General features: G+C 42.4%; 1 protein-coding gene across 4 annotated transcripts; it reads left to right on the plus strand.

Annotated features, from left to right (window-relative positions):
- Positions 1–407: 407 nt before the first annotated feature.
- Positions 408–17,335, plus strand: LOC106588345 (CDC42 small effector protein 1). Of its 4 annotated transcripts, none has more exons than XM_014177230.3 (6): positions 417–577; positions 4,397–4,499; positions 10,013–10,322; positions 13,289–13,393; positions 14,827–14,898; positions 15,257–17,335. In XM_014177230.3, the coding sequence occupies exons 3-5, from the start codon at positions 10,140–10,142 to the stop codon at positions 14,893–14,895; spliced, it is 357 nt and encodes a 118-aa protein (XP_014032705.1). In that variant the 5' UTR covers positions 417–577; positions 4,397–4,499; positions 10,013–10,139; the 3' UTR covers positions 14,896–14,898; positions 15,257–17,335. The 4 variants fall into 4 exon arrangements, with proteins under 4 accessions (XP_014032708.1, XP_014032705.1, XP_082826164.1 ...); XM_082970038.1 differs by lacking the exon at positions 4,397–4,499 and adding an exon at positions 7,395–7,478; XM_014177233.3 differs by lacking the exon at positions 4,397–4,499 and having other exon boundaries at positions 408–577.
- The last annotated feature ends 6,602 nt before the right edge of the window (positions 17,336–23,937 follow it).

Consider the following 23,937-nt stretch of genomic DNA (forward strand, 5'->3'; position numbering starts at 1 on the left):
TTTATCTTATATCCAGTTGCCTAGTCCCCTTACCCCTATACATATCTACATCCATCACTCCAGTGTCCCTGTACATGTCAATTTGGTATTGGAACTGACTTTTTAAATATTTCCTGTATAGAGTATTCTTACTTGTGTAATTGTGTATTTCATATTTCATGTTCTTATTTATCGTGTTTTTATTCTTCTAGTAATACACTGCTATTGCATTGTTGGGTTTTGAGTTTGCAAGAAACTCAAAACTTCAAACTTGGATTGCATACTAAGAGTAGGTCTATACCTACAATGTCCCTGTAGGTGGCAGTGTTGACCTTATGATAACGCGAAGTAATTCATCTCATTTCAAATCGCGTCTATGTCCATAAGGGGTGCTGTTTGACTTTACCGGCAAAAATAAGCCTTTGAAAAAAGATTTTAAAACATTTCAATTTCCTGATTGAACAACTTAGAACCACACCTCAAAAACCGAGAATCAGCATAAGTGTGGTTGGTGCTATACGTTGGTGTTTGAAAAGGCATTCAGCGAATACTTTTGCTACTGGATATCGACATTGTTTGGGTACATTTAAGAACGGAGGTAAGTTAGCGCCGCTATTGAGACTTTCTTCTTCATGTATGTTAGCCTACTAGCTAATTCTGTAAATGAAAAGGGGTACGTAGTCATTGTTACAATGTTTCTCTTACTGAGAAGGCTTAGAGTTGGCCAAACACAAGAGGCAATTGTGTTACGTTGCCTAGAATCAAAAATGTCCCAGCACTTTGACGTTTTCAACATTGATTCATTTAAATGTTTAATGCTTTAAAGGAAACGACCATTCTATCAAACTCGAAGTCATTACTATTTGGTTAAATAATACTTAGCCTATCGAGCTACATAAAGGTAGGCTATGTAATGTATTTTGTGGCTATTCCCTTGGAAGTGGCTTGGCTGGAATGTGATCTGTTAGGTGTAAATCAAACACTTGTTTGATTAGTTCTAGCCCAGGATTAGCGGACTAAACTCTCTGTTGAAGTTCACATTTCATAAACCGTGGAGTTTAGTCGGCTAGCCCAAGTTTCTACCATTACGCCTTAATGTCGAAAGGATATTAATTTATTTTCAGAGGTAGACTGGCTCTAGCAGCCAAAAACTACATCTAAAGTGAACCTATTCTCAATTGTGATACGGTTCTAGAAACACGAAGCCCTTTACTTTCATATCGCATCAAAAACAATTTCTCAAATGCAACATATACACTGTTTTAACCGGCTTTTAATACCGTTTCAACAGACAGTATTTGTCAGCGTTCCACCGGCGTTTCGCAAACTCGGTGCACGTTTTGGTTTTTGCTGTAACACTACACAGCTGACTCAAAGCTTGTTGATATTTGAATCAGCTGTATAGTCCTAGGGCAAAAACCAAAACGTGCACTATGGGGGCCCCAGGGACCAAGTTTGGGGAAATACCCGGCGTTACAAACAGGTGTTCAGAACATGCTAGATAGAGGGGCCACCTGTGCTAACTAGCTGTAACCTGGGAGAATGGTCATGTGGGAACGCAAACCCTATAAAGTTTTCTCAATTGAACATGTTTTTTTTAATTTTTTTATAGCCGATATGAAGATGTCTTCGTCCAATGACAGGAATAATTCATGCCCTCTCTGTATCAGTTTTCATTAAATGTTGTGTATTGTTAAATTATACTGAACAAGAAATATAAACGCAACAATTCAACAACTTCAAAGATTTTAGTGAGTTACCGTTCATATAAGGATTTCAGTCACTTTAAATCAATTAATTAGGCCCTAATCTATGGATTTCACATGACTGGGAATGCAGATATGCATCTGTTGGTCACAGATACCTAAAAAAAAGTAGGTGAGTAGAACCAGTCAGTATCTGGTGTTACCACCATTTGCCTTATGCGGCACCAGATATCTCCTTCGCATAGACTTGATCAGGCTGTTCATTGTGGCCTGTGGAATGTTGTCCCACTCCTCTTCAATGGCTGTGTGAAGTTGCTGGATATTGGCGGGAACCGGAAAACGCTGTCATACATGTCGATCCAGAACATCCCAACATGCTCAATGGGTGACATGTCTGGTGAGTATGCAGGCCATGGAAAAACTGGGACATTTTCAGCTTCCAGGAATTGTGTACACATCCTTGCGACATGGGACAGTGTATTTTCGTGCTGAAACATGAGGTGATGGCGGCGGATGAATGGCACGACAATGGGCCTCAGGATCTCGTCAAGGTATCTCTGTGCATTCAAATGGCCATCAATAAAATGCAATTGTGTTCGTTTTCCGTATCTTATGCCTGCCCATACCATATCCCCACTGCCACCTGGGGCACTCTGTTCACAACGTTGACATCAGCAAACCGCTCTGGTGGACATTCCTGCAGTCAGCATGCCAATTGCATGCTCCCTCAACATCTGTGCCGTTGTGACAAAACTGCACATTTTAGAGTGGCCTTTTATTGTCCCCAGCACAAGGTGCACCTGTGTAATGATCATGCTTTTTAATCAGCTTCTTGATATGCCACACCTATCAGGTGGATTGATTATCTTGGCAAAGGAGAAATGCTCACTAACAGGGATGTAAACAGATTTGTGCACAAAATTTTTGAGAAATACGATTTTTGTGCGTATGGTGCATTTCTGAGTTCTTTTATTTCAGTTCAAGAAACATGGGACCAACACTTTGGATGTGTTTATTTGTTTAGTGTACCTTTTTTTTTACTTTAAAGTAATAACAATATGTTCCCTCAAGACACTGTGTATTCATTTCCTTTAAGAGACGAGACAGCTGGACAAATGACACAGCCTGTTTATGACTTGATTTCGTATTTTTTGGCAATTCCAAATTAGAGGTCTACAACGTTTAGGGAAGTCAGGCTGGCGACAGTGGCTCAGTCAGTTGAATGCATTGGGTAAAGTAAGCCATTGTGGTCTATTTTCAGGAGGGCATAGTTTTGGGATGAGACTGTAAATGGTCTCGTACTCAGACTGTTGCTTCTCCTCTATGGGAAAGCCCATTGGTCAGGGATGGATTTGGCTCCTCTTCAATACTGTGTGCTCCAACCTCAATGTTGTGGTCTTCAACTTGATAATATTGTAGCCAACCCTGGTCTCTGGCATTAAAAACACACCATACGCCACGGTCGGCCCGCTCATTACGCAGGGTTAGGCACCACCTATGTTGCAGATTGAGGGTGGCATTTTCTGAGCTAAATTGACCAAGACGCACCACCACCAACAACACACAACTTAACATAATTCTGCCCTGAAACAGAGGCAATTTCTCGCTTTGGCAGGGGCACAAAATATTTTGCTTGTCCATTTCCAGCGTGCCTCTCCAGGGTGCTGTTGGAGACTATCCCTGTGGCGTTCCACCAATGTTCTGTCCAAAAAAAATGATTTGTCATAAATCATGTAGCAGAATTAGAATATGGTAGAAAGCGTGTGGTCTTTTCTGTAGCCTACAGGCTGGAGATGCAATGTTATGAGACAGACGTTTTACATCATGCAAGTTTCTCTGATCAAATAGCTTACCATCAATGGCGCCCAAACAAATAAAAAATGTGCTGTCATGTTAACAAAAAATATATTCTAAAAACAGCACAGGTCAAAGTAAAAGGGACAATCACAACTGTTGTCCGGGAGTTTCACCCCATTGTCATGATCAGTGGTTTCAAGTTTTTATCCGTCAACTTTTGACAAGCGGATCATAGCGAAAAGTGAAATTGTTCTGCCTTTCCTGCTGTATAAATACATTGCAAATAGGCTCACGATAACTCCTGATTGAAGTTGGGTAGATGATATTCAAATCAAATGTATTTATAAAGCCCTTCTTACATCAGCTGATATCTTAATGCTGTACAGAAACCCTGTATTCAGGACTTGAATAGCTAAATTGATTAGTCACAGGAATCTGGACTAATGAAGCCAATGCAATGGCCTGTTTCACAAATGGTGGACCTACCACATGGATGGACATTCATAAAATTCCATTGCCAGCGACATGGTAGGCTACACCCCAGTAAGCACGAGCCGACATCTTTTGGATGGCTATTTTTGGTTCTGTCCAGACCGAAAGTCTTTGTATTACAAATGTTAGGCTTACCACAGATGGGCATTCATAAAATAACATTTCAGGCAACACTGTAGGCTACACCTTAGTAAGCACATGCTAATGTCTTTTTTCTTCTTTGCAGTCTGTTTGGTTCAGATTTGGTGCGATCCAGAACCGGCTTGATTTCAACAGACGGAGATTTTTGGTCCGGACCAAATCTGAACCAATCATAGACGTCTATAAATGACGTATTTTCAACTTTTATTCAGAACCCCAAATGTGCCTCAATTCTACCTTCTCCCCCCCCCCCCCCCCCCGGTGTTTCAACTACTCACAAGTCTGGGCCGTGCGTTCTGATGGCCTCACAGCCGCCATCCCATTTCTGACACCAATGTAGCAACGCCTGGGCAAGGAAGCCAACCTGGGTTGCTGGAGTGAAAGGTAAACACCCTACGCATCGCGCCAATATGAGAAACCCGTCCTGTAAAAATGTCTTAATCAAGCCATGCATATTCTAGTCGTTTTACTATTTCTCAGCTCTAGTTTACCTTAGGTTTGGGTGGTAAATTAGATTCATTCGATTTCCGCAGGCGCGCGACCATTGTAGGCCATGGGTTAAACAAAAAAATAAATGTATAATAATTAAATTGGGACACTAAACAATTGAGGCAACAGGGATTTTGATACAGAAGGGGATTGAATGTGAAATAAAACGTTATTGGTCACGTTCACATATTTAGCAGATGTTATCGCGGGTGTAGCGAAATGCTTGTGTTCCTAGCTCCAACAGTGCAGTTATCTAACAATACACACATCTAAAACAATCTAATCAAAATATATTTTGTTTAACACTTTTTTTTTGTTGGTTACTACATGGTTCCATAAATGTTATTTCATAGTTTTTAAAGAAAAACCCTTGAATGAGTAGGTGTGTCCAAACTTTTGACTGGCACTGTATGTGTGCAGGGCCAGGTGACTTCTATCTTTTGGTTTGTTAGGGTTTTCAGTTCATGTCTGAGGTAGTTAGAACAGCCAACATGCACAGCTGAGCCAGGCATGTGGGGAGTGTACTTTACCCCTGCTAGTGTGGAACTCTGTGGAGTAACCTATGACCTGTGACACGCAGGGGGGGGGGGGGGGGGGTGATAGCAGGAAATGTCAAACTAGCTGTATTGAGTCATGGAGGTGTTGGATCCCATTGTGACATCAACTGCGTTCTTTCCTGTACATTTGACTTTGTACTTGTTGCAGATGGGAATGAATGAAAGATTAAAGTTGCTCCTTTAAAAGGAACCCCAGTGTACACTGCCACGTTAGTGACCTAAGTAGTGGGGGTTGAAGAGGGGGACCTTTTGCTTACAGTATAGGAACATGTATATGTTGACCATACTTAATCTTTCATGAGGAGAGTCACTTTGGAGACCTATTTCAGTAAGCCTACCAGTAACTCATTCTGGGAGGACAGGACACTATGTAAACTCCTGTTATGGACTAATGGTTCTCTTTCCCATTTTTATTTTGGGATGGATGCATAGTTGCACACAACAGATGATGTGGAAAATGGACACGAGGCCTCTTTCAGACCTGAAAACATCTGAATAACTTGATTTTGACGAGACCTATCTTCACCAACTATATCAATGTAGGCCTACCTGCTTTTCCATCTAGTACCAGGCAGGAATCACTACACTGATGTATTTCTCTCTTTTTAAAGCAACCGTCCTAAAGACCTCAGTTCCAATACAATTCTAAACACCTGAGCCATTCATCAAATCGTGGATGGCGGTGCACTGGATTCCGTGAAAGATCCATGTTGTCCTCAAGCTGTTGCTTGAAAACTGACATCTGCAATTTTTTAAATGTGCCATTTAACCAGTTGTAAAGTAATTTAAAAAAAAAAAAACAGATCCCATGAAAGGCCTCATTGTAATTCCTCCGTTAGAGACCACTCCCCTCCTTTTCCTCTCGCCTTTTGACAGTGAGCCACTGACCCACGTCCAAGATTTCACCCAGTTGGTAGCTTGCAGGACTCAATTGCATCTGCAAACGCTTATAGTTTAGGGGTGTAACTATTGAGCATGTCATTGAATAACTGTGACCATTGAGGGGGCATTCTGCTGTTGCTACATACGTTTTAGTTCAACTATCATACCGCATTAGAACCCAAAATGTAAGCTTGTTTTACTCCAATGTTTGTAAACTAAGTAAATGTAAATGCCGTATAGCTTTTTAAAACACAGTTAAAACTATAATGTTGATATCATGGACGCTCTGTGTATGAATTTGAGTGGTTACACTTCTTCAGCCCCACCCCTCCGCCTTTTACAGAAACCGTGTCGGTGAAACGCTTTGTTTATTGTTTCGACTGCAGATTGCCTCGTTAAAACGTCCAACGGGCTAACAAGGGTATCAGAACATCTTAATCTCAACATTGTTGTTGCTGAAAGATCTCATTGAATGATTTTGAGATTCGAGGATCACAACCAGTATACGAATCCTAAGGTTCCATTGTATCTTTCGCAGCTCACATATAATGCTGTTAGATCTGGTTCTAATTAATTGGTCATCACGTTAGGTTACTCCCTACTAGTTTAGGTCGGAGGCGTTGTCTTATTGTCTATAGTGCGACCCGGAACCTTATCCTTTTGAAGGAACAGGGCTTGGCATTGAGTCCATGTCAACAGGGAGACTTCCATGGAAAGTTTTCTATTTTATTTATTTTTTAATTTTTTTGTGAGTGTCTGTGAGCTGGTCTTTAGTCAGGGTCGAATGTCATTTTCATAAATATCGCTGATCACGTTACCTCTTGTCTGTGTTGCTTCTCAATTCATAAATCCCAGTAAATTATAGCCATTATCTCTTTCAAATACAACCTCTATGATGGTAGCCGTTGACGTTTTTATATACATTTGCTGTTCATTCTGGCTATTTGGAAAAGAGGGCTGCAATGAAATGTGTTTTGCCACATCTCTTACAGGGGGAGTCTGCTAGCATGTCTATGGAATATTTTAGCCACGTCAGTGTTTGGTGAGTTAGCAGGAAGTATCGTCACTGTCAGTCTACCCATGGGGATATGAAATGAACAAACACATGTTGAGACAATAAGTTTTGCTAACTGCCTTAGAATGGTCAAGTTGATGCCTTGTATAAAAACATATTTTCTTGAAGATAAATTTGTCAATTTTCCCCCCCTTCAAGAGAAGAAAAGCTGGGTTAGGTGACAAACTTGACAATTGGACTCGTGATGCATCACATGCTGTCTGCTACTGTAGCTACATTGTGGTGTTTTAATAAGGTTAGTCTCACAGTGCTTCTTTGTCATCCTTCTTGTTTTAGCTTTTCTGTGTGTTCCGCACAGATAACAGGGAAGCCTCAGCAGCACTGAGGATCATGTGAAATCTGGACGGACACAGGAGCGCAGTGAGTGAGGGCAGGAGGATTCCATTATTTGTGTTGGCAATATACACACTTGTGAGTTTTCACTCTGTCGATGCAAAGATACACATGCGTCCAAAGAAGGTTGCTGGATGGTTTTGGCACAAAGAGGTGTTGTCTCAAGGGATCCTGACAGGGTGAACTATTAAACTGTCAACTTTTTTTTGTACTGTCTGAGGAACCACCTTGCCCATTTAATGATAAGACAAACTGGTTGTGTGGGGGAAAAATCCCTGTTGGGGAACCAGAACGATTCTTCCCTGTTCCCACAGGGTAGCCTGTAGTAGTTGAACAAATAAACAGCTGTGGCCTAAGAAGATATGCAAAATACAGCACCATCTTATCAAGGTCTCTCCAGCACTTCAACAGATGAGTCTCCAGTAGTAATTCAACCGAACTGGACTGTCGCTCTTCTGAAGAGGGTTCGTTTTGCTCGTCGTTCGTTGCTCCTCAGGGGACACCTCAAATTGGAGTGAGACTGCCCCAGGTCTCTGAAAAGCCGGTTTGTTTATACAAGATGACGAGCATGCCGTCAGAGACCAGATGAGCCCAAAGCGGGAGTTTCCGTTAATCCTTACCTCACTGGACAAGTATTTCAACTGCCCCTAGTCTGTCCCTACTCCCACCCTCTGTTCTTCTTTTCGTGCTATGAATCATGGGAAACTTGGTCATGAGGTTACTCTCCTCTAAATAGTGTACCACAGGAGATATTCCGAGCCCCAGTGCTATCCTAAAGACAGTTCACAGTTCTAGCCCTCTTTCCGAGTACTGTGTTCTCACACTGCTGTGTGTCCTCACTATAATCCCTTTTTGAAGTGTACCTGCTCTGGGGTGAAACGGTAAGAGGTCAACGCGGAGAGAAGTTAGACCCAGACTTTGCCTGAGCAAGGCTGGCTCGGCTAGTGGCTCAACTCTACAGACGCCTGTGTCCTATTTGACTTGTACCAGCCTGTAAGGCCTGGCCTTTGTGACGTAATGGGCCAGTGTTTTTGGCACTGCCTGCCTTGCCATCCATCCACACCCCTTATATCGTCATAAGTCTGTGTACAGACTTCCACTTCATCCCAGTAAGCCATGGGGCATGAGAACCGTCTCTACACCCACTGACCAGCCCGTCTTACAACCCTGATGCCTTCACCTACACCAGTCTACTCGCTCTCTGACTGCCCTGATGACTGTTAACCAAATATTTCTACAGTATTTTTGTGTCGGGTTTGAGAGAGCATCGGCTTGACCTTGTTCGTGTGTGTGTGAGAGAGAGACTCTCCACCACACACATTCCTGAACAGTTTCCTCACACAGCCTCTGGGCACAATAAAGCGGTGCTGGAGGAGAGCCATGTCATTATGAAAAGTTTAATCAAACGATCGGCAGCGGGCCCAAAGTAAACTGAAGTCCAAGCACCGTCGTGGAAAACAACCTGTAGAAGCAGAGTCCTTGGAGCAGGCGGTAACCACGGCGCCGCTAATCTCCCCTATTTGACCTAGATCATTTTTTTATGTGTTGATATGTAGGCTGTGCTGTTTTTTTTAAATTATTTTTTTCATGTTTTATTTATTTGTAGTTCTGTTCTTGTCTAATGTTCTGTTTTGTGTGGATCTTAGGAAGAGTAGCTGCTGCATTCGCAACAGATAATGGGGATCCTAATAAAAATACCAAAAAGCCGCAGCTCTAATTTGGCTTAACGGCTCATCAGTGACAACCTTAAGCATGGCAATAAACCAAAGACTACACTAAGTAGTATAAACCAAACTTTATGAAGGCAAAAATGGTCTTGGCAGAACTTTCTTTCACACTGCAAGGAGGTCATATAAATGGCTTCAGAGATGGTGCTCCAGAGTGTTTATCATTTTGGCTTCTTCATGTGATTTAGCAAGGCTGGAACTGGGACGAGATGGGAACAACCTCGAGGCGAAAGGAGGATGCTTAGATCCTTACAAGGACAACTGGTCCTTACTGTTTGCAGATTTTTTTTTTACCCTCGGAATGTCTTTCTCATGTCTAATGTGCATGTCACTTGTTTGTAAAGCTATATGTTAGACGTGTTATGCATGTTTGTGTGGCCATCCGTTTCTGATCAAACCTTCCGTTATGTCGGAACTTGGAACAGAAGATGGGGCCTCTGTGTTCAGACCACAAACCTTTGAGTCTTAGAACTGGGGGACGGGGCAATGTGAGTCGCTGTGTCATCATCGGCACAATTCAGCACTCATGAAGCAGACTTACTCACGAAGAATTGCATCATTTTAAAATGGTGCAAGCAAAACACTGTTCTAGACAAGATGCTGGTTTGGGCAGAATCCAGTAAGAAGTATGCTGCTACATCTGCATTGTTTGGGGTTTTAGGCTGGGTTTCTGTACAGCACTTTGAGATATTAGCTGATGTAAGAAGGGCTTTATAGATTTGATTTGCTACCTTCTTAGGAGGTTAGGCTTGCAGTGATATGTTGGCTAAAAATAAAATGAACAATGTTCCCATTACATTGGCTATTATTTTTAATAAACTCCTGTCTCAACAGATTAAACCCTACGGACTTTAATCTAACTGGATACCGAAGAAGGATCAAGACGCCGGGAGGCTTGAGCTAATCAGGACCTGACCTTTTGGGCCGGTGGGTTTGGGGATTGACCAACTTTGGCTATCTGATGCAAGGGATCTGGATGCATCAGGACTATCCCAAGATTGAGGGTCACAGAGGCTACCTGTCTTCACCAGCCTGCAGGGCGGCAACAGAAAGCAGGGCGCTGAACCGACAGAACCGGCGGAGCCCAGGAATGAGCGAGTTCTGGCACAAGATGGGCTGCTGCGTGGTGGCCAAACCCCCACCGGTGAGTCTGGGCCAGCTGCCCCTCATTTACTCATGTAGAGGTATGAAATGCCCACTACTCTAACGTTCTTTGTCAGGTTTCACAAAATTCCTCATCTAATAGATGTATTCGACTATGAAGTATACTCCCCAAGCTTGCGCTTTATTAGATCCTGGCCAATTCCATTCAACCCTCTCTTGCCAAGTTCCACAGAGGTTGTTAGAGGTCCCTGGCTAATCTTGTAGCTAAAGGCAAGGTTTGGGCAGCCAAGCATGCTTACTCTGACCACACACAAGAACTTAGTGTTTTTGGCTGTTGCATTCAACACACAGTTATCAGAGTTTTATTGGTATGTACAGAGGCCCAATCAAGGGAGTCCTAAATGCATGCTTAGAACAGCCAAAAGTGAAACGCTCCCCAATGATCTATCCATAATTTTTTTACGCCACGATGTTACGGGGGACCTTTTTTTAAATGCATCAAAGTCCAATAAATCTGTTGGCAAAGGCTGACGTATTTATGGTGTTTTTCAGACTCCATCTGCGTTCACTTACAGGCTGATATCTTTAAACGGGGGCTTTATAGCTTGCAGTTTAGAGGCCTCCACATCATGAGCGATATCTTGAGAGGGCCATCTCTTGATTTGTTATTTCACGCTCGCTATACTTAGGGTGAATGCCAGTCATTAATATTCACTGACCATGTGACCCATATTTATAACTTTGACCGTGCGTAGTTGTGTCCATCAGTAATGTAGGCATCACAATATGGGGACGGACTGTATTGAAAACATGTCCTTACTATCTTACATTCTAGTCTGATGTTGATTTAATGACGCTAACGATTGAATCGATCTGTCCAGGGAACTATGCCTGCACCTAGAGTAGTTTAGCGTCATCAGGTGTTTCAAAGCAAAACATTTCATGGAATCCTGGCGAGCGTTACAGGGGTGAATAGAGGTCCTTTTTGATGACCGAACATATCAGCGTGTCGCCGGAGAGTGGAAGAACTTCCCTTTAGCTCTCCAGAAGCGACCGCTGACCCTTGGACCTCAGGGCGGCACCCTTTCCTGGCCCAGGTTTTGCAGGGAGAGTTGCGTAACGGCGGGTTGTGTCCATCCATTCCCACTCGTCAACAATGAACCCGGGGGCCCAGGAGAGGGGAAGGGGACTGGGCCCGGGGAAGGGGACTGGGCCCGGGGAAGGGGACTGGGCCCGGGGAAGGGGACTGGGCCCGGGGAAGGGGACTGGGCCCGGGGAAGGGGACTGGGCCCGGGGAAGGGGACTGGGCCCGGGGAAGGGGACTGGGCCCGGGGAAGGGGACTGGGCCCGGGGAAGGGGACTGGGCCCAGGAGAGGGGAAGGGGACTGGGCCCAGGAGAGGGGAAGGGGACTGGGCCACTGTCCCGTAGGATGGCTTTTTCCCTTCCTCTTTTTTCAAATGTATTTTTAGGGCCTGTGTTTGTTCTATTGTTGAGGGAGGACTTTACAGTTACGCAGCTTTAAATAAATACATGCAAGGATTTACATGGTGGAACTGTTTCGAGAGTACAGGGGCTTGTGTGGCGTGTAATTGTTTTTGGAATATTACTGTATCGAGACCCTTCTTACTGATGCTCTCATGAGATGTTGGTAGTTTGGGTCTGCTTAACTTCCTGTATGTCAGTCATGTAATTGCTACCCACTTTTCTAAGCACAGGCTATGCCAAAGGGTTTCTGACACCAAATGGTTGCTATTACACATACTGAAGGCCTCTCCTAAAATAAGTTGCTAAGCGACGGTTTCTCTTTTGCAGCACACGCAGCTGACCAATTAGCTAGACCTTCCATCAATCAGCCACTGGATAGCATACCTCCCAATTAAGCAACATTATAGTGCAGGCTTATTTCTGACTTTGGTATGACTCATGGCTGCCACTTGAGTGGATGCCAACCAGCTGGGCTTTTGGTTAGGGTTGGTATGCCTTTTTTGAGTGTTTTCAAGGGCTGTTTGGACTGAAGTACCAAGCGGCAAAGTGTTTAAGTTTTAATCGATTGCCGTATTGATACTCGGAAGTTGGTCTACACAGAGTGAGGCTCCTACTTGATCGTCACAGAATGTCAATAGAGCCAAGAGGAGTATAGGGTTACCTTATTTGGTCGCATATGTTTTGAGTTCAATTCCTGGCATCTTGCGTTGCTAGGTTTTCACTGATTCAATATGCCTGCTGAAATGGTCATGAGGTTGTCTTTCCGAGTCTGTGGGAATGACTGCTTTCCTCTGTCATGCCAACGTAGCAACAAGAACGGTCGTTAAGATGCCTGATTCATTGGGTGCGTAGGCATGCTCCAACAGATCCTCCGAATTCAAGATGACGTCAAGACTGACTAGCTCATAGGATACAGGGTTCAACGTTTTGGTCAGCAGCACGTTTTTGTTTGGATGTAAACATGGGTCAAAGTTGCATATGTAACACTTAACATGGCTAAAGGTCTGTATGCTGGTCAATGGCTATGGCATCTGCCAGCCTGCATCAGGAGATGATAAACTAACAATATAGTGGAAAATGAAAAAGCCTTTTATTTTATGGCTTATGCATAGCAAAAACATTTTATTTAATATTCTAAGCCATCACATGTAAAAAAATTCCACTACTTCTGCAAGTTTTTTGCACAGAGGCTTTTTTGACATTGTTTACTGTCCAGCATCAACTTCTGTTTGTTCTGTAGTATTTCATCCCATGATCAACAGACCACCTCATGGTTTACACCTATAACCAAATAAGTGTTCCTCTCCTGTGTTCTAATAATATAAGCTGCTTATTTGGAGACAAAATGTCGATCATTGTTCGATTAAGTGCATGTTTATGTTGTAATTTTGGAGCATCTTCTGAATTAAAACCTAATTTTGCTTTCATTTTTGGTTGCACAGCCGCTGTGTTATGCAGTTGCCTAGCCGTATTTTAATTACTAAAGGTCACTGACCTCTGGCGTTTTGCATTTGTTTCAGAAGAAGAAGAGGAGGAAGATTGACTGCAGCATGATCGGAGAGCCCACGAACTTTATGCACCTCACACACATTGGCTCTGGGGAGATGGCGGAAGGTTTGCCGCCGGTATGTATAAGGTTTTGGCTACTTTCATAAAGACCATCTTTTTACACATTGTAATCTGTGTTTTAGAAGAATGATAGGTCAATCTGTAATCTTGACAGATAAATCTCTAACAATTTCCGTTGGGCTGCTCATAGTGAGTACCATTATTTGGTCTTTGCGTTATACTTGCATTGCATGTCAAATCCTTTTTTTTTTTTTTAACTGTTATTTCAACACATGGATCAAGTCTGGAAGATATTGTGTAAAACATCTCAGTGCACCATGCTACAAACCAAGGAATTGGTATTGTCCACAGGTTTTCTTTGGACAAAAATGAATACAAAAACACTGATGCTTTCATACATGAACTGCTACACTAGTCCCACCCCCATTCGTTGGCGAACTGGCCCATCTCCAGCCAGCCACCTGCAGCCTCACTTTTGAACAAGGCTCAGCCTGTGCATGAGGCGGAAGTGGTCCTGTGAAACACAGGCCCTGAAATGGACCCCCTCCCTACCACTTCATGCCCATGATGTTCCCTACACCCTATTGCTCAGTCCCTCTTCCCTCCCTGGGAGTGATTCCAGAGGGCACACAGAGAAGGGGACAGTGACAGGGGACACAGCTGGAAAGCCTTGGCAGCTAAATGAAAGGCCCCCTCTGTGTCCTGCAACGCTGGTAGAAGATTCCCCCAATCACAACAACCTAAAACAAGATCTCCTTTCTGTGCCTGTTAAAGGGGAACTCAGACATCCCACTGTAAACCAAGTCAACTCACCAGTGACCAAGTCTTGTTTACTTAGCATTGACAACCTTAATGAGCTTTAATGCCGAATGAGAGACGTATGCGTTTTGTGTTGACACTAAGCCAGTGACTCCATTGCGAGCCATGACTAACCCTTATAATGATACAAAGCCTATTCATTCGAGTCAATTCACTGGAACAGTGTAAATAGGCGTGGTATACAAACACTGCTGCCTTTTTTTGTTTAAGCAGAATTATTACATAACACCGTTACGAAACATCTGTGTGATCTTGACACTGCCTCCTCCGCCGTCACTATTCCGACTACAGGTTTGTTTTGAGTTTTCAGGCAACAGTGTTCTATTGTTGCAAAGTTAGTTAGCATTTCCACATACCCACCTCTAGTTTATCCATCAACCGCTAGGGATTGAACACTGCGTGTTCCCGTTGGGCATATGAAATGTCAACATATCACACCATTTGTGAGTGAGCAAAGGGCACTTACTTAGCAACAACAGTTGTTTAATCCAGCTGCAGGTGGCATGGCTCAATGTATCTTTAATAACACTGACTGTTTCATAATACCAGAAAACAGGTCATTTTGTCAACGTCCTCTGTTCTTGCTGGTTGACGCTCCACTGTATTTGACATAACTCTACCAGGGAGTGATGTTGGTGTGACTGCCATGTTGCTCTTGTCCCCCATGCAGTCAGGGTCAGTCCAGGAACAGATGAGGTCCAAAGGACCCAGCACCAATGGCAGAAGCAGCCTCTTATAGCCAGTAAGTACCGTCTATATACTCACTCTTTAGGTCATACTGTTTTCCGGGTTAAATAAATATGTCCAGCTGAAAGTGTTGGTCTTAATTAGTTTATTTTAGACTGGGGAATTGTTTCTCAAGCAGTATGAAAAGGAGAACCATCCATTAATATCCCAATCTTTTGTTCTTCCAAATGACGACAATGAACTACTAGCCTAAGTTCTTGGAAACTTTTTTTTTAAACACCTGACTGCATACTCTGTGGATTTAATTTAAAAAAAAATAATAATAATTGTGTATCTGAAGATATTCTTCAGTGTTTTCCTTTTTATTCAGAAACTACTGCTCTCCAATGACATCATTTTGTTTGCGGTTTCAGACATATGGACCAATCCAAGGACTTGACGTGAGCTCCTCATTTCCCCCTTCCTCGGACCCAGCCTCAAGCCAACCTTCATGGACCAACTCTGCATATTGCACTTAGGCCCACAATGACCACCGCAAATGGCACAATTAAAAAAAGATGACTTAATTTCCCAGAATCCCTTTCGTCCCCCATCATCCAGTTTCAAATGGAACATGACTCTTGCCTTGAAGCGGGAAAACACCCTGGATTCTCACTCAGCACTGGGAACTGGACGGGATTGTGTGTGTGGGCTTTTAGGAGGTATTTGTTACACTTCAGGCTGCTGCCAGATACAGATTTTCCCATTTGCTTCTGTCTCAAGCAAGGGATCGTCCGACTATTTCACGAACAAGACCGTCTCACAAGTGTGATACTGCTCTTTCAATATCTTTATTCTTGACACAAAGTGGTGTGCATTTGTGCCCTTTAAAAGTGTTGTCTGTAATGATTATAATGCCTTATAAGTAGTGAATGGTGGAAACTGAGCCCATCTGTTTCCTATAGTGCCATGACAAGCAGGCAGTTTTCATATGTATTGCTAAAGTGCAGTGGTCAAATTGTTATTTAGGTTTTGGAAGCAAAGTTGCTCAATTGACAAGCAGGATGTGGCATCATCCCTGGCTCCACCCGCTACTTGTCTGGAGTAGTTTAAGATCCAATCTTAGCAGCACTGTAGACATACAGGGTGGGAGTGGTCACTTGTAGGCCTACTTTGCTAATGTTTTGGCACTTTGCCCGTTTCACGTGGATGGTTCTTAGAAGTTTTCCAGTCTTTCTCACACACATTCCACCATTAGTCACTCAGTCGTCCTTATAAAACGCACACCAAGTTTCTCATAGACAACCTTCTCATATATACTTCTACCTTAAGTGTTATTGCCAAAGTTCTGCCTTTATATATTAGGTGATTATTATTATTTTTTTTTTTTAAATTTGTTTTACCATGAGTGCTTTAACACCAGCACATCTGAACACTGGATAGCACTGGCAGGTAGCCAGCGGTGGTTAGAGCATTGGGGCAGTAACCGAAAGGTCGCTGGTTCAAATGCCCGAGCAGACCAGGTGAAAAAATGGATCGATATGCCTTGCTCATAGGCACTGTACTATGGCTGACCCTGTAAAACAACACATTTCACTGCACCTGTCTGGTGTACGTGACAAAGAAAAGTCATTACCTTCTGTAGTGTCCCATAGACTCCCTTTCTGGGGTTTTAAACAAGTTTGTATGGGTAATAGTCTTGTGCAATCCACTTGTAAGCGTTTGAAAGCTGAATGTAAGATGCAGTAACTAATCTTGATCGTTTGCCTTTATCTAAACTCGTCTAGTTGGACTGTTAGTTCAGCAGGTTTATGACACCATCATCTCAAATGTATCAAACTATGGCAACTTGGCCTCGGTTCTCGTCTTAGAATTGGCCCCTGCCAGTCTAAGCTGAGACATGCTCATTCACTTTTTAGCTATTCTGAACGGTGACCTTATGGGCTTTCTGTTTCAATGGCAATCTACAGTTCAGGTTAGAGGAAACGGCAAAGCCTATAATACTACAGTGAGAAAGTGATGGCTGATTTTGCTTTCTGTTATTTTTCAATTTATCAAGTTATTTTGCCTCATTACCGGTAAATGGACCCGCTGTTGTCATTGTATTCAATATTACATTTAGATGCATGCCTACTATAGTTCAGACAAACGCTTGCCGTATGAGTCCTTTTTATTTGTTTTACGACTGTCCTCATATTTTTGTCAGCTGTGGAGCTGGGTTTTTAATAGTTTTTTTAATTTTATTTTTTAAGTTTTGTTTTTAACATTTCTTATCTGTGACTGAAGAGATTCCAGGATGCGATGTACGCGCTTTCTTTTTCAGTTGCACAGTTTTCCTGGGTCTCCCTCTTTTCCTTTTAATTGGACATGTGTTCCACGGTCATCCTATGTGGACGTTGGTGGACAGATGTGTGATAGTAGAGGAAGTATTTCAACTGCCGCAAATCTGTTTTTTGTTTTTTTTTTCCGCTTCTGGGCTTTTCCCCTCCTGAAAATACAGTCTATTTTATGTATCCATGTGTGTGTTTCTTGTGTTTACTTGAAAGTGACATTTACTTTGAAGGGACACATCCTCCAGAGGTTTCTTTCTTTATTTAACTAGGCAAGTCAGTTAAGAACAAATTCTTATTTACACACAAGTGCATATGACAAATGCATTTCCCCAGTTCTGAAAGAGGGTAGCCCTGAGTGAAAAGTTTGGGAACCCCTGATTTAGGGAATAATATACAGACAAATTATACCCAGTTTTTAACAGATAAATGCAATACTTTTTGAGTTTAGGGAAACCAAACATTTCAAGTGTTTAATTAGTCTTCAGACCCAGATTGACAGCAAAAATCTAAACTAATCACTGTTCATATCAACCGTGGTTACATTTGCTGCGACGAACGCGACTCAAATTGAAGTTCTGTTTCCAACAGCCAGAGCAAATCACACTGCAACGTTGCAGGAAGAGCCTTACTATGATGAGATGTTTCATCCAGCCTCCGCACATCTCATCCTCCAACATCTTGTGTTTTTATTACAAGCAGCTGTCTGAGACCACAGTAATCTCAACAACAACATAGTGATTTTTAATCTGTGTGAGCAGCCCAGAGTCAAACCATGGGGCAGAGCACAGGATAACACATTCATTACCTTCTTCACTGGGTGGGGGGGGGGGACCTGCCCATGGAAAAATCTGTGATTTCTCTCCTGTCCTCACCATAAGGTTTTCAGCTTCTCTCGCCCGGCACTCTTCAATGTTTTTATATTTTTTTGAGGATATTAAACCTTCAACACTCTACTTCCTCTTTAACAATGGATGCTGTTTCTATATAAAACATTGGGCATAGCCAACACTTTTGGGCCTTGGCTGCAAACACACCACTACACACATGGGGCCTGTCCTTGGCAGAGCCCAGCAAAAGCCCATCGCCTGAATGAAGGAAATCTATGGTCCATTGTGCTTCTTGATTACACTAAAAGCCGCCGGCAGATCAGATCGGGCCTGGAACAAGATAAGAGCTCCTTTTCATTGCGTTTCAGCATGAGATGTTGGTTAATATATAACATGGGCTGTTTATATCGGGCCTCCAAATGACTGGTAGTGGTGGTTCTGTAATGCATCTTAGATAATGACTTATGGTATGACTTATGGTAGTTATCAGACGACTGAGCCACTGCTGGACTTGCTGTACTGCAGGTCCTGTTTTACAACCCAACTAATGGAACATGCTGTAATGTCTCCGACTGTATTTATGGATGATGTTATAAAATTCTAATGAATAAAACTAGGGATTAAAGCAGTTAGTCTCAACTGGTGGGGAGATTTGAATTGTGTCCGAGATTTTTTTTTTTTTATATCGTTTTGTATGGGGTTTTTTTAACAATGGAAAATATTCCAATCTGAACTTAAATGACTTAGACCAGGTAGAAAAGGTGTAGAAATGATAATTAACTTATTTTTTTAATCATTTAATTTATCATATAGAAGTGTATGTGACTTAATACCACCTATAGACATTGAAAACACAATGAGATACAATCTCAAACAAACCATCTACTCTGTATACAACCCAGAACAGCATATCATGTTTTTCTAATCAAGGGCTTGAAAACAAATATTGATGCATGCACAGTAAAGAAAGTGGCAACATCAGTAAATCATCTCTAGAATCGAAACACCTATTTTAAAGACCTGCATGACTCAAACTTTGGACTTCTTTTTCCTATAGTGTAGATGGGATCGGCCGAGCCTGACTTCCCTAACTGTAAACCTCGGCCTGGCACCAGTCTCACACTTCGTACACTGTTCTCTGTTCCTGTTTATTGAGTTTCCCCACAGCTACCTCACTTCCTCTCCCTGTAAGGGCCCTTTTCCTGTGTGTCTGGTGGGTCCGAACAGCCAGTCTCACCTTCTGCGATCTGGGCCAAATTCCCCACTCCCTCCCTCTGTGTTCCTTTATTAAGTGCTGTGTGGAAGAGGAGGAAGCTGGTAGAGGCCAAACACCCTCCCACTGTACCCAACAGAGCTCCTAAAAACAACACATTCACTCCTGTACTGGAAAACAAGTCACAGTGTATAATGGGTTCTATTGAGTGCTGGCTGGAGAAATAAGTGGAACATGAGACATTGGGGTTTATTCATAAACGTGTCGATCACATGGACTAGTTTCCTATTTAAAGGAAAATACAGCAGACATTTCCCGAATCCAATTTGGTAAACTTGGTATTTTGATGTTTAAGAAAGTATCATCTAATTGCCGTAGATGTACTTACAAGCATGTTGTTTCCTCTTGGTAGACAAACATTTGAGAAAGTTACGTTTATTAGGACAAAAATGTAAATAAAAGGATTTAATGAAATTACCCCCAGCTGATGCTTCCATCATAGTCAGTGAACAAAAATATAAAAGAAACAAAATTTTGCATGTTGCAATGTTTCATGAGCTGAAATAAAATATCCCAGAAATGTTCCATATTGTCATGCCAAATTTGTTTACATCCCTGTTAGGGAGCATTTCACCTTTGCCAAGATAATCCATCCATCTGACAGGTGTGGTATAACAACAAGCTGATTAAACAGCATGATCATTACATAAGTGCACCTTGTGCTGTGGACAAAAGGCCACTCTAAAAGGTGCAGTTTTGTCACACAACACAATGCCACAGATGTCTCAAGTTTTGAGGGAGCGTGCAATTAGCATGCTGACTGCAGGAATATCCACCAGAGCTTTTGCCAGAGAATTAAATGTTCATTTCTCTACCATAAGCTGCCTCCAACATTGTTTTGGAGAATTTGGCAGTACGTCCAACCGGCCTCACAACCGCAGACCATGTGTAACCACGCCAGCCCAGGACCTCCACATCCGGCTTCTTCACCTGCAGGATCGTCTGAGACTAGCCACCCGGACAGCTAATGAAACTGTGGGTTTGCACAACCAAAGAATTTCTGCACAAACTGTCAAAAACCGTCTCAAGGAAGCTCATCTGTGTGCTCGTTGTCCTCACCAGGGTCTTGACCTGACTGCAGTTCGGTGTCGTAACTGACTTTACTGGGCAAATGCTCACCTTTGATGGCCACTGTCACGCTGGAGAAGTATGCCCTTCACGGATGAATCCCGGTTTCAACTGGACCGGGCAGATGGCTGATGTCATCGTTGTGAACACTGCCCCATGGTGGCGGTGAGGTTATGGTATGGGCAGGCATAAGCTACGGACAACGAACAGAATTACAATTTGGCAATTGGAATGCACAGAGATGGGGCGGCTGCATAGCCTTGTGGTTAGAGCGTTGGGCCAGTAACCGAAAGGTTGCAAGATCGAATCCCCGAGCTGGCAAGGTACAAATCTGTCGTTCTGCCCCTGAACAAGGCAGTTAACCCACTGTTCCTAGGCCATCATTGAAAATAAGAATTTGTTCTTAACTGACTTGCCTAGTTAAATAAAGGTAAAATTAAAAAAAGAGATACCGTGATGAGATCCTGAGGCCAATTGTTGTGCCATTCATCCATCAATTCATGTTTCAGCATGATAATGTACAGCCCCATGTTGCAGGGATCTGTACACAATTCCTGGAAGCTGAACATGTCACAGTTCTTCCTTTCCCTGCATACTCACCAGACATGTCACCTGTTGAGCATGTTTGGGGTGCTCTGGATTGACATGTACAACAGTGTGTTCCAGTTCCTGCCAATATCCATCAACTTCGCACAGCAATTGAAGAGGATTGGGACAACATTCAACAGCCCACAATTAACAGCCTGATCAACTCTATACAAAGGAGATTTTGTGCCGCATGAGGCAAATAGTGGTCACCAGATACTGGCTGGTTTTCTGATCCATGTCCCTACTTTTAAGGTGTCTGTGACCAACAGATGCAGATCTGTATTCCAAGTCATGTGAAAACCATAGATTAGGGTCTAATTAATTTATTTTCCTTATTTTTCCTTATATAAACTGTAACTCAGTAAAATCTTTTAAATGGTTGCATGTTGAGTTTTATATTTTTGTTCAGTGTAATTTAAGCAGTAATAGTCAATGATGATAAATATAAAACAGGTTGCTTCCCAGCTACCACACTTGGTTCCTTGGAAGTTGTGGGAACGCAAGTCTTTGGTTTCTCATTGGTTCTGGGAACAAATCCATACGTTTCCTGACCAGTAAAACTAATTGTTTTTTTTGTTTGTTTTTTAACTTTTTGACTGTTCTGGGAGGTTGCAATTAGGTTCTGAGAATGTTTTATTATTGTTCCGTGATGGTTTTCCTTGGGAGGTTTTAGCAACGTTCTGAGAACAGAAATTTTAGGTTATTGGAAAGTAATTAAATAACATTCTGAGAATATCTTTCAATAATATTTAATAACACTGCTAGCTTAGGTTAACTGTTTTGAACTCCAATAACAGATTGGATGCTGAAGTACATGGCTATTCATTTGCTTAACCATTCAAACGCATATTTTTTATTGTGGCACGGCATCAGTGAGATTCTGTTCTCTATCCATGGAATTACTCCACTACACCACCAGGATGGAGCTAGTATGCCACGTTAATTTTAGTCTGTTCAAACAGACCCCATTTCAAGGGAAACAAGCACTCATTAAGATCAGGGTTGGCCAATTTACTGGGCGCAGTCAACACACCTGAACATACTTAACAATGAACACTGAGCACACCAAACATTAAGAACACCTTCCTAATATTGAGTTGCACCCCCCCCTTTTGCCCTCAGAACAGACTCAATTCGTCGGGACATGGACTTTACAAGGTGTCGAAAGCGTTCCACAGGGATGCTGGTCCATGTTGATTCCAATGCTTCCCACAGTTGTGTCGAGTTGGCTGGATGTGCTTTGGGTGGTGGACCATTGTTGATACACACAAACTGTTGAGTGTTGAAAACCCAGCAGCGTTGCAGTTCTTGACACAAACCAGTGCGCCTGGCACCTACTACCATACCCCGTTCAAAGGCGCGAAAATATTTTATCTTGCCCATTCACCCTCTGAATGGCACACATACACAATCCATGTCTCAATCGTCTGTGTTAAAAGTGTTAAAAATACTTCTTTAACCTGTCTCCTCCCTTTCATCTACACTGATTGAAGTGGATTTAACGAGTGACATCAATAAAGGATCATAGCTTTCCCCTGGGTTCACCTGGTCAGTCTATGTCATGGAATGTTTTGTGTACTCAGTGTATATGTTTTTAAATAATATTCTTAGAACGTTCTTTGAACATTACTAATATTTGGTGTTTTTAATGGAAGGTTTCCTTAATATTCTGAGAGCATGACCCTGATACACCAGCTTTGTAAGCAATTTGTCTGATACACCCTTTATCTCAGTTAATTTTGTTTTATTGCAGATGGATGAATCAATAAAGACATCATCAGTCAATGATATCATCACCTGTTATTTAAACACACACCCTTATCAACGTTGACAGAGCATTACAATAAAATATATTTTAGATAGTGTATTACAATAATGAACTTCATTGTCTAAAGACAGTGAACAGTCATCTGGATATGGAATAGGAAAAAAACAAACACAAAGAATTATCCAATAATGTCATATGAGCAGGGGTGCAACTTTCAGTGGGGACATGTCCCCCCCACATTCTGAAATTGCATTTTTGTCCCCCCCCCCCCAGTTTTATCATTGGAATGTGATACAAAACAAGGCAACGTTGTGTTTTAGGACCATGCGGAGTCCTCCGAGCGGTCGGGTAGGCTGTTTGGAGTGTTTATCCGAAAAAAAGAAGAAAAAAAATGTCCCCCCCGCTTCTAAAACCAAAATTGCGCCCCTCCATATGAATGGATCATAAATGATCTGATAAAAAATGATTAACTGGTGTAAAGTGAGATGAAAGATCAAACTTGCCAAGTATATTAGTGCCTCGTTTGAGAAACAGACGCCTCACAAGTCCTCAACTGGCAGCTTCATTAAATAGTACCCGCAAAACACCAGTCTCAACGTCAACAGTGCAGAGGCGACTGCGGGATGCTAGGCAGAGTTGCAAAGAAAAAAGCATATCTCAGACTGGCCAATAAAAATAAAAGATTAAGATGGGGAAAAGAACACAGACACAGAATCCCAGAGTCGCCTCTTCACTGTTGACGTTGAGACTGGTGTTTTGCGGGTACTATTTAATGAAGCTGCCAGTTGAGGACTTGTGAGTTGTCTGTTTCTCAAACTAGACACTCTAATGTACTTGTCCTCTTGCTCAGTTGTGCACCGGGGCCTCCCACTCTTCTTTCTATTCTGGTTAGGGCCAGTTTGCTCTGTTCTGTGAAGGGAGTAGTACACAGCGTTGTACAAGATCTTCAGTTTCTTGGCAATTTCTCGTATGGAATAGCCTTCATTTCTCAGAACAAGAATAGACTGACCAGTTTCAGAAGAAAGTTATTTGTTTCTGGACATTTTGAGCCTGTAATCGAACCCACAAATGCTGATGCTCCAGATACTCAACTACTCTAAAGAATGCCAGTTTTATTGCTTCTTTAATCAGAACAACAGTTTTCAGCTGTGCTAACATAATTGCAAAAGGGTTTTCTAATGATCAATTAGCCTTTTAAAATGATAAACTTGGATTAGCTAATACAACGTGCCATTGGAACACAGGAGTGATGGTTGCT

This window comes from Salmo salar, chromosome 27 (assembly GCF_965601325.2).
Source record: "Salmo salar chromosome 27, fSalSal1, whole genome shotgun sequence".
Taxonomy (NCBI): domain Eukaryota; kingdom Metazoa; phylum Chordata; class Actinopteri; order Salmoniformes; family Salmonidae; genus Salmo; species Salmo salar.

Bases quoted from the DNA above. Each gene is read 5' to 3' on its own strand.
- LOC106588345 (XM_014177233.3), top strand. From the start codon at position 10,140: ATGCAAGGGATCTGGATGCATCAGGACTATCCCAAGATTGAGGGTCAC. The intron at 10,323-13,288 runs GTGAGTCTGGGC...CATTTGTTTCAG, and splicing joins TGGTGGCCAAACCCCCACCG to AAGAAGAAGAGGAGGAAGAT. The intron at 13,394-14,826 runs GTATGTATAAGG...TCCCCCATGCAG, and splicing joins TGGCGGAAGGTTTGCCGCCG to TCAGGGTCAGTCCAGGAACA.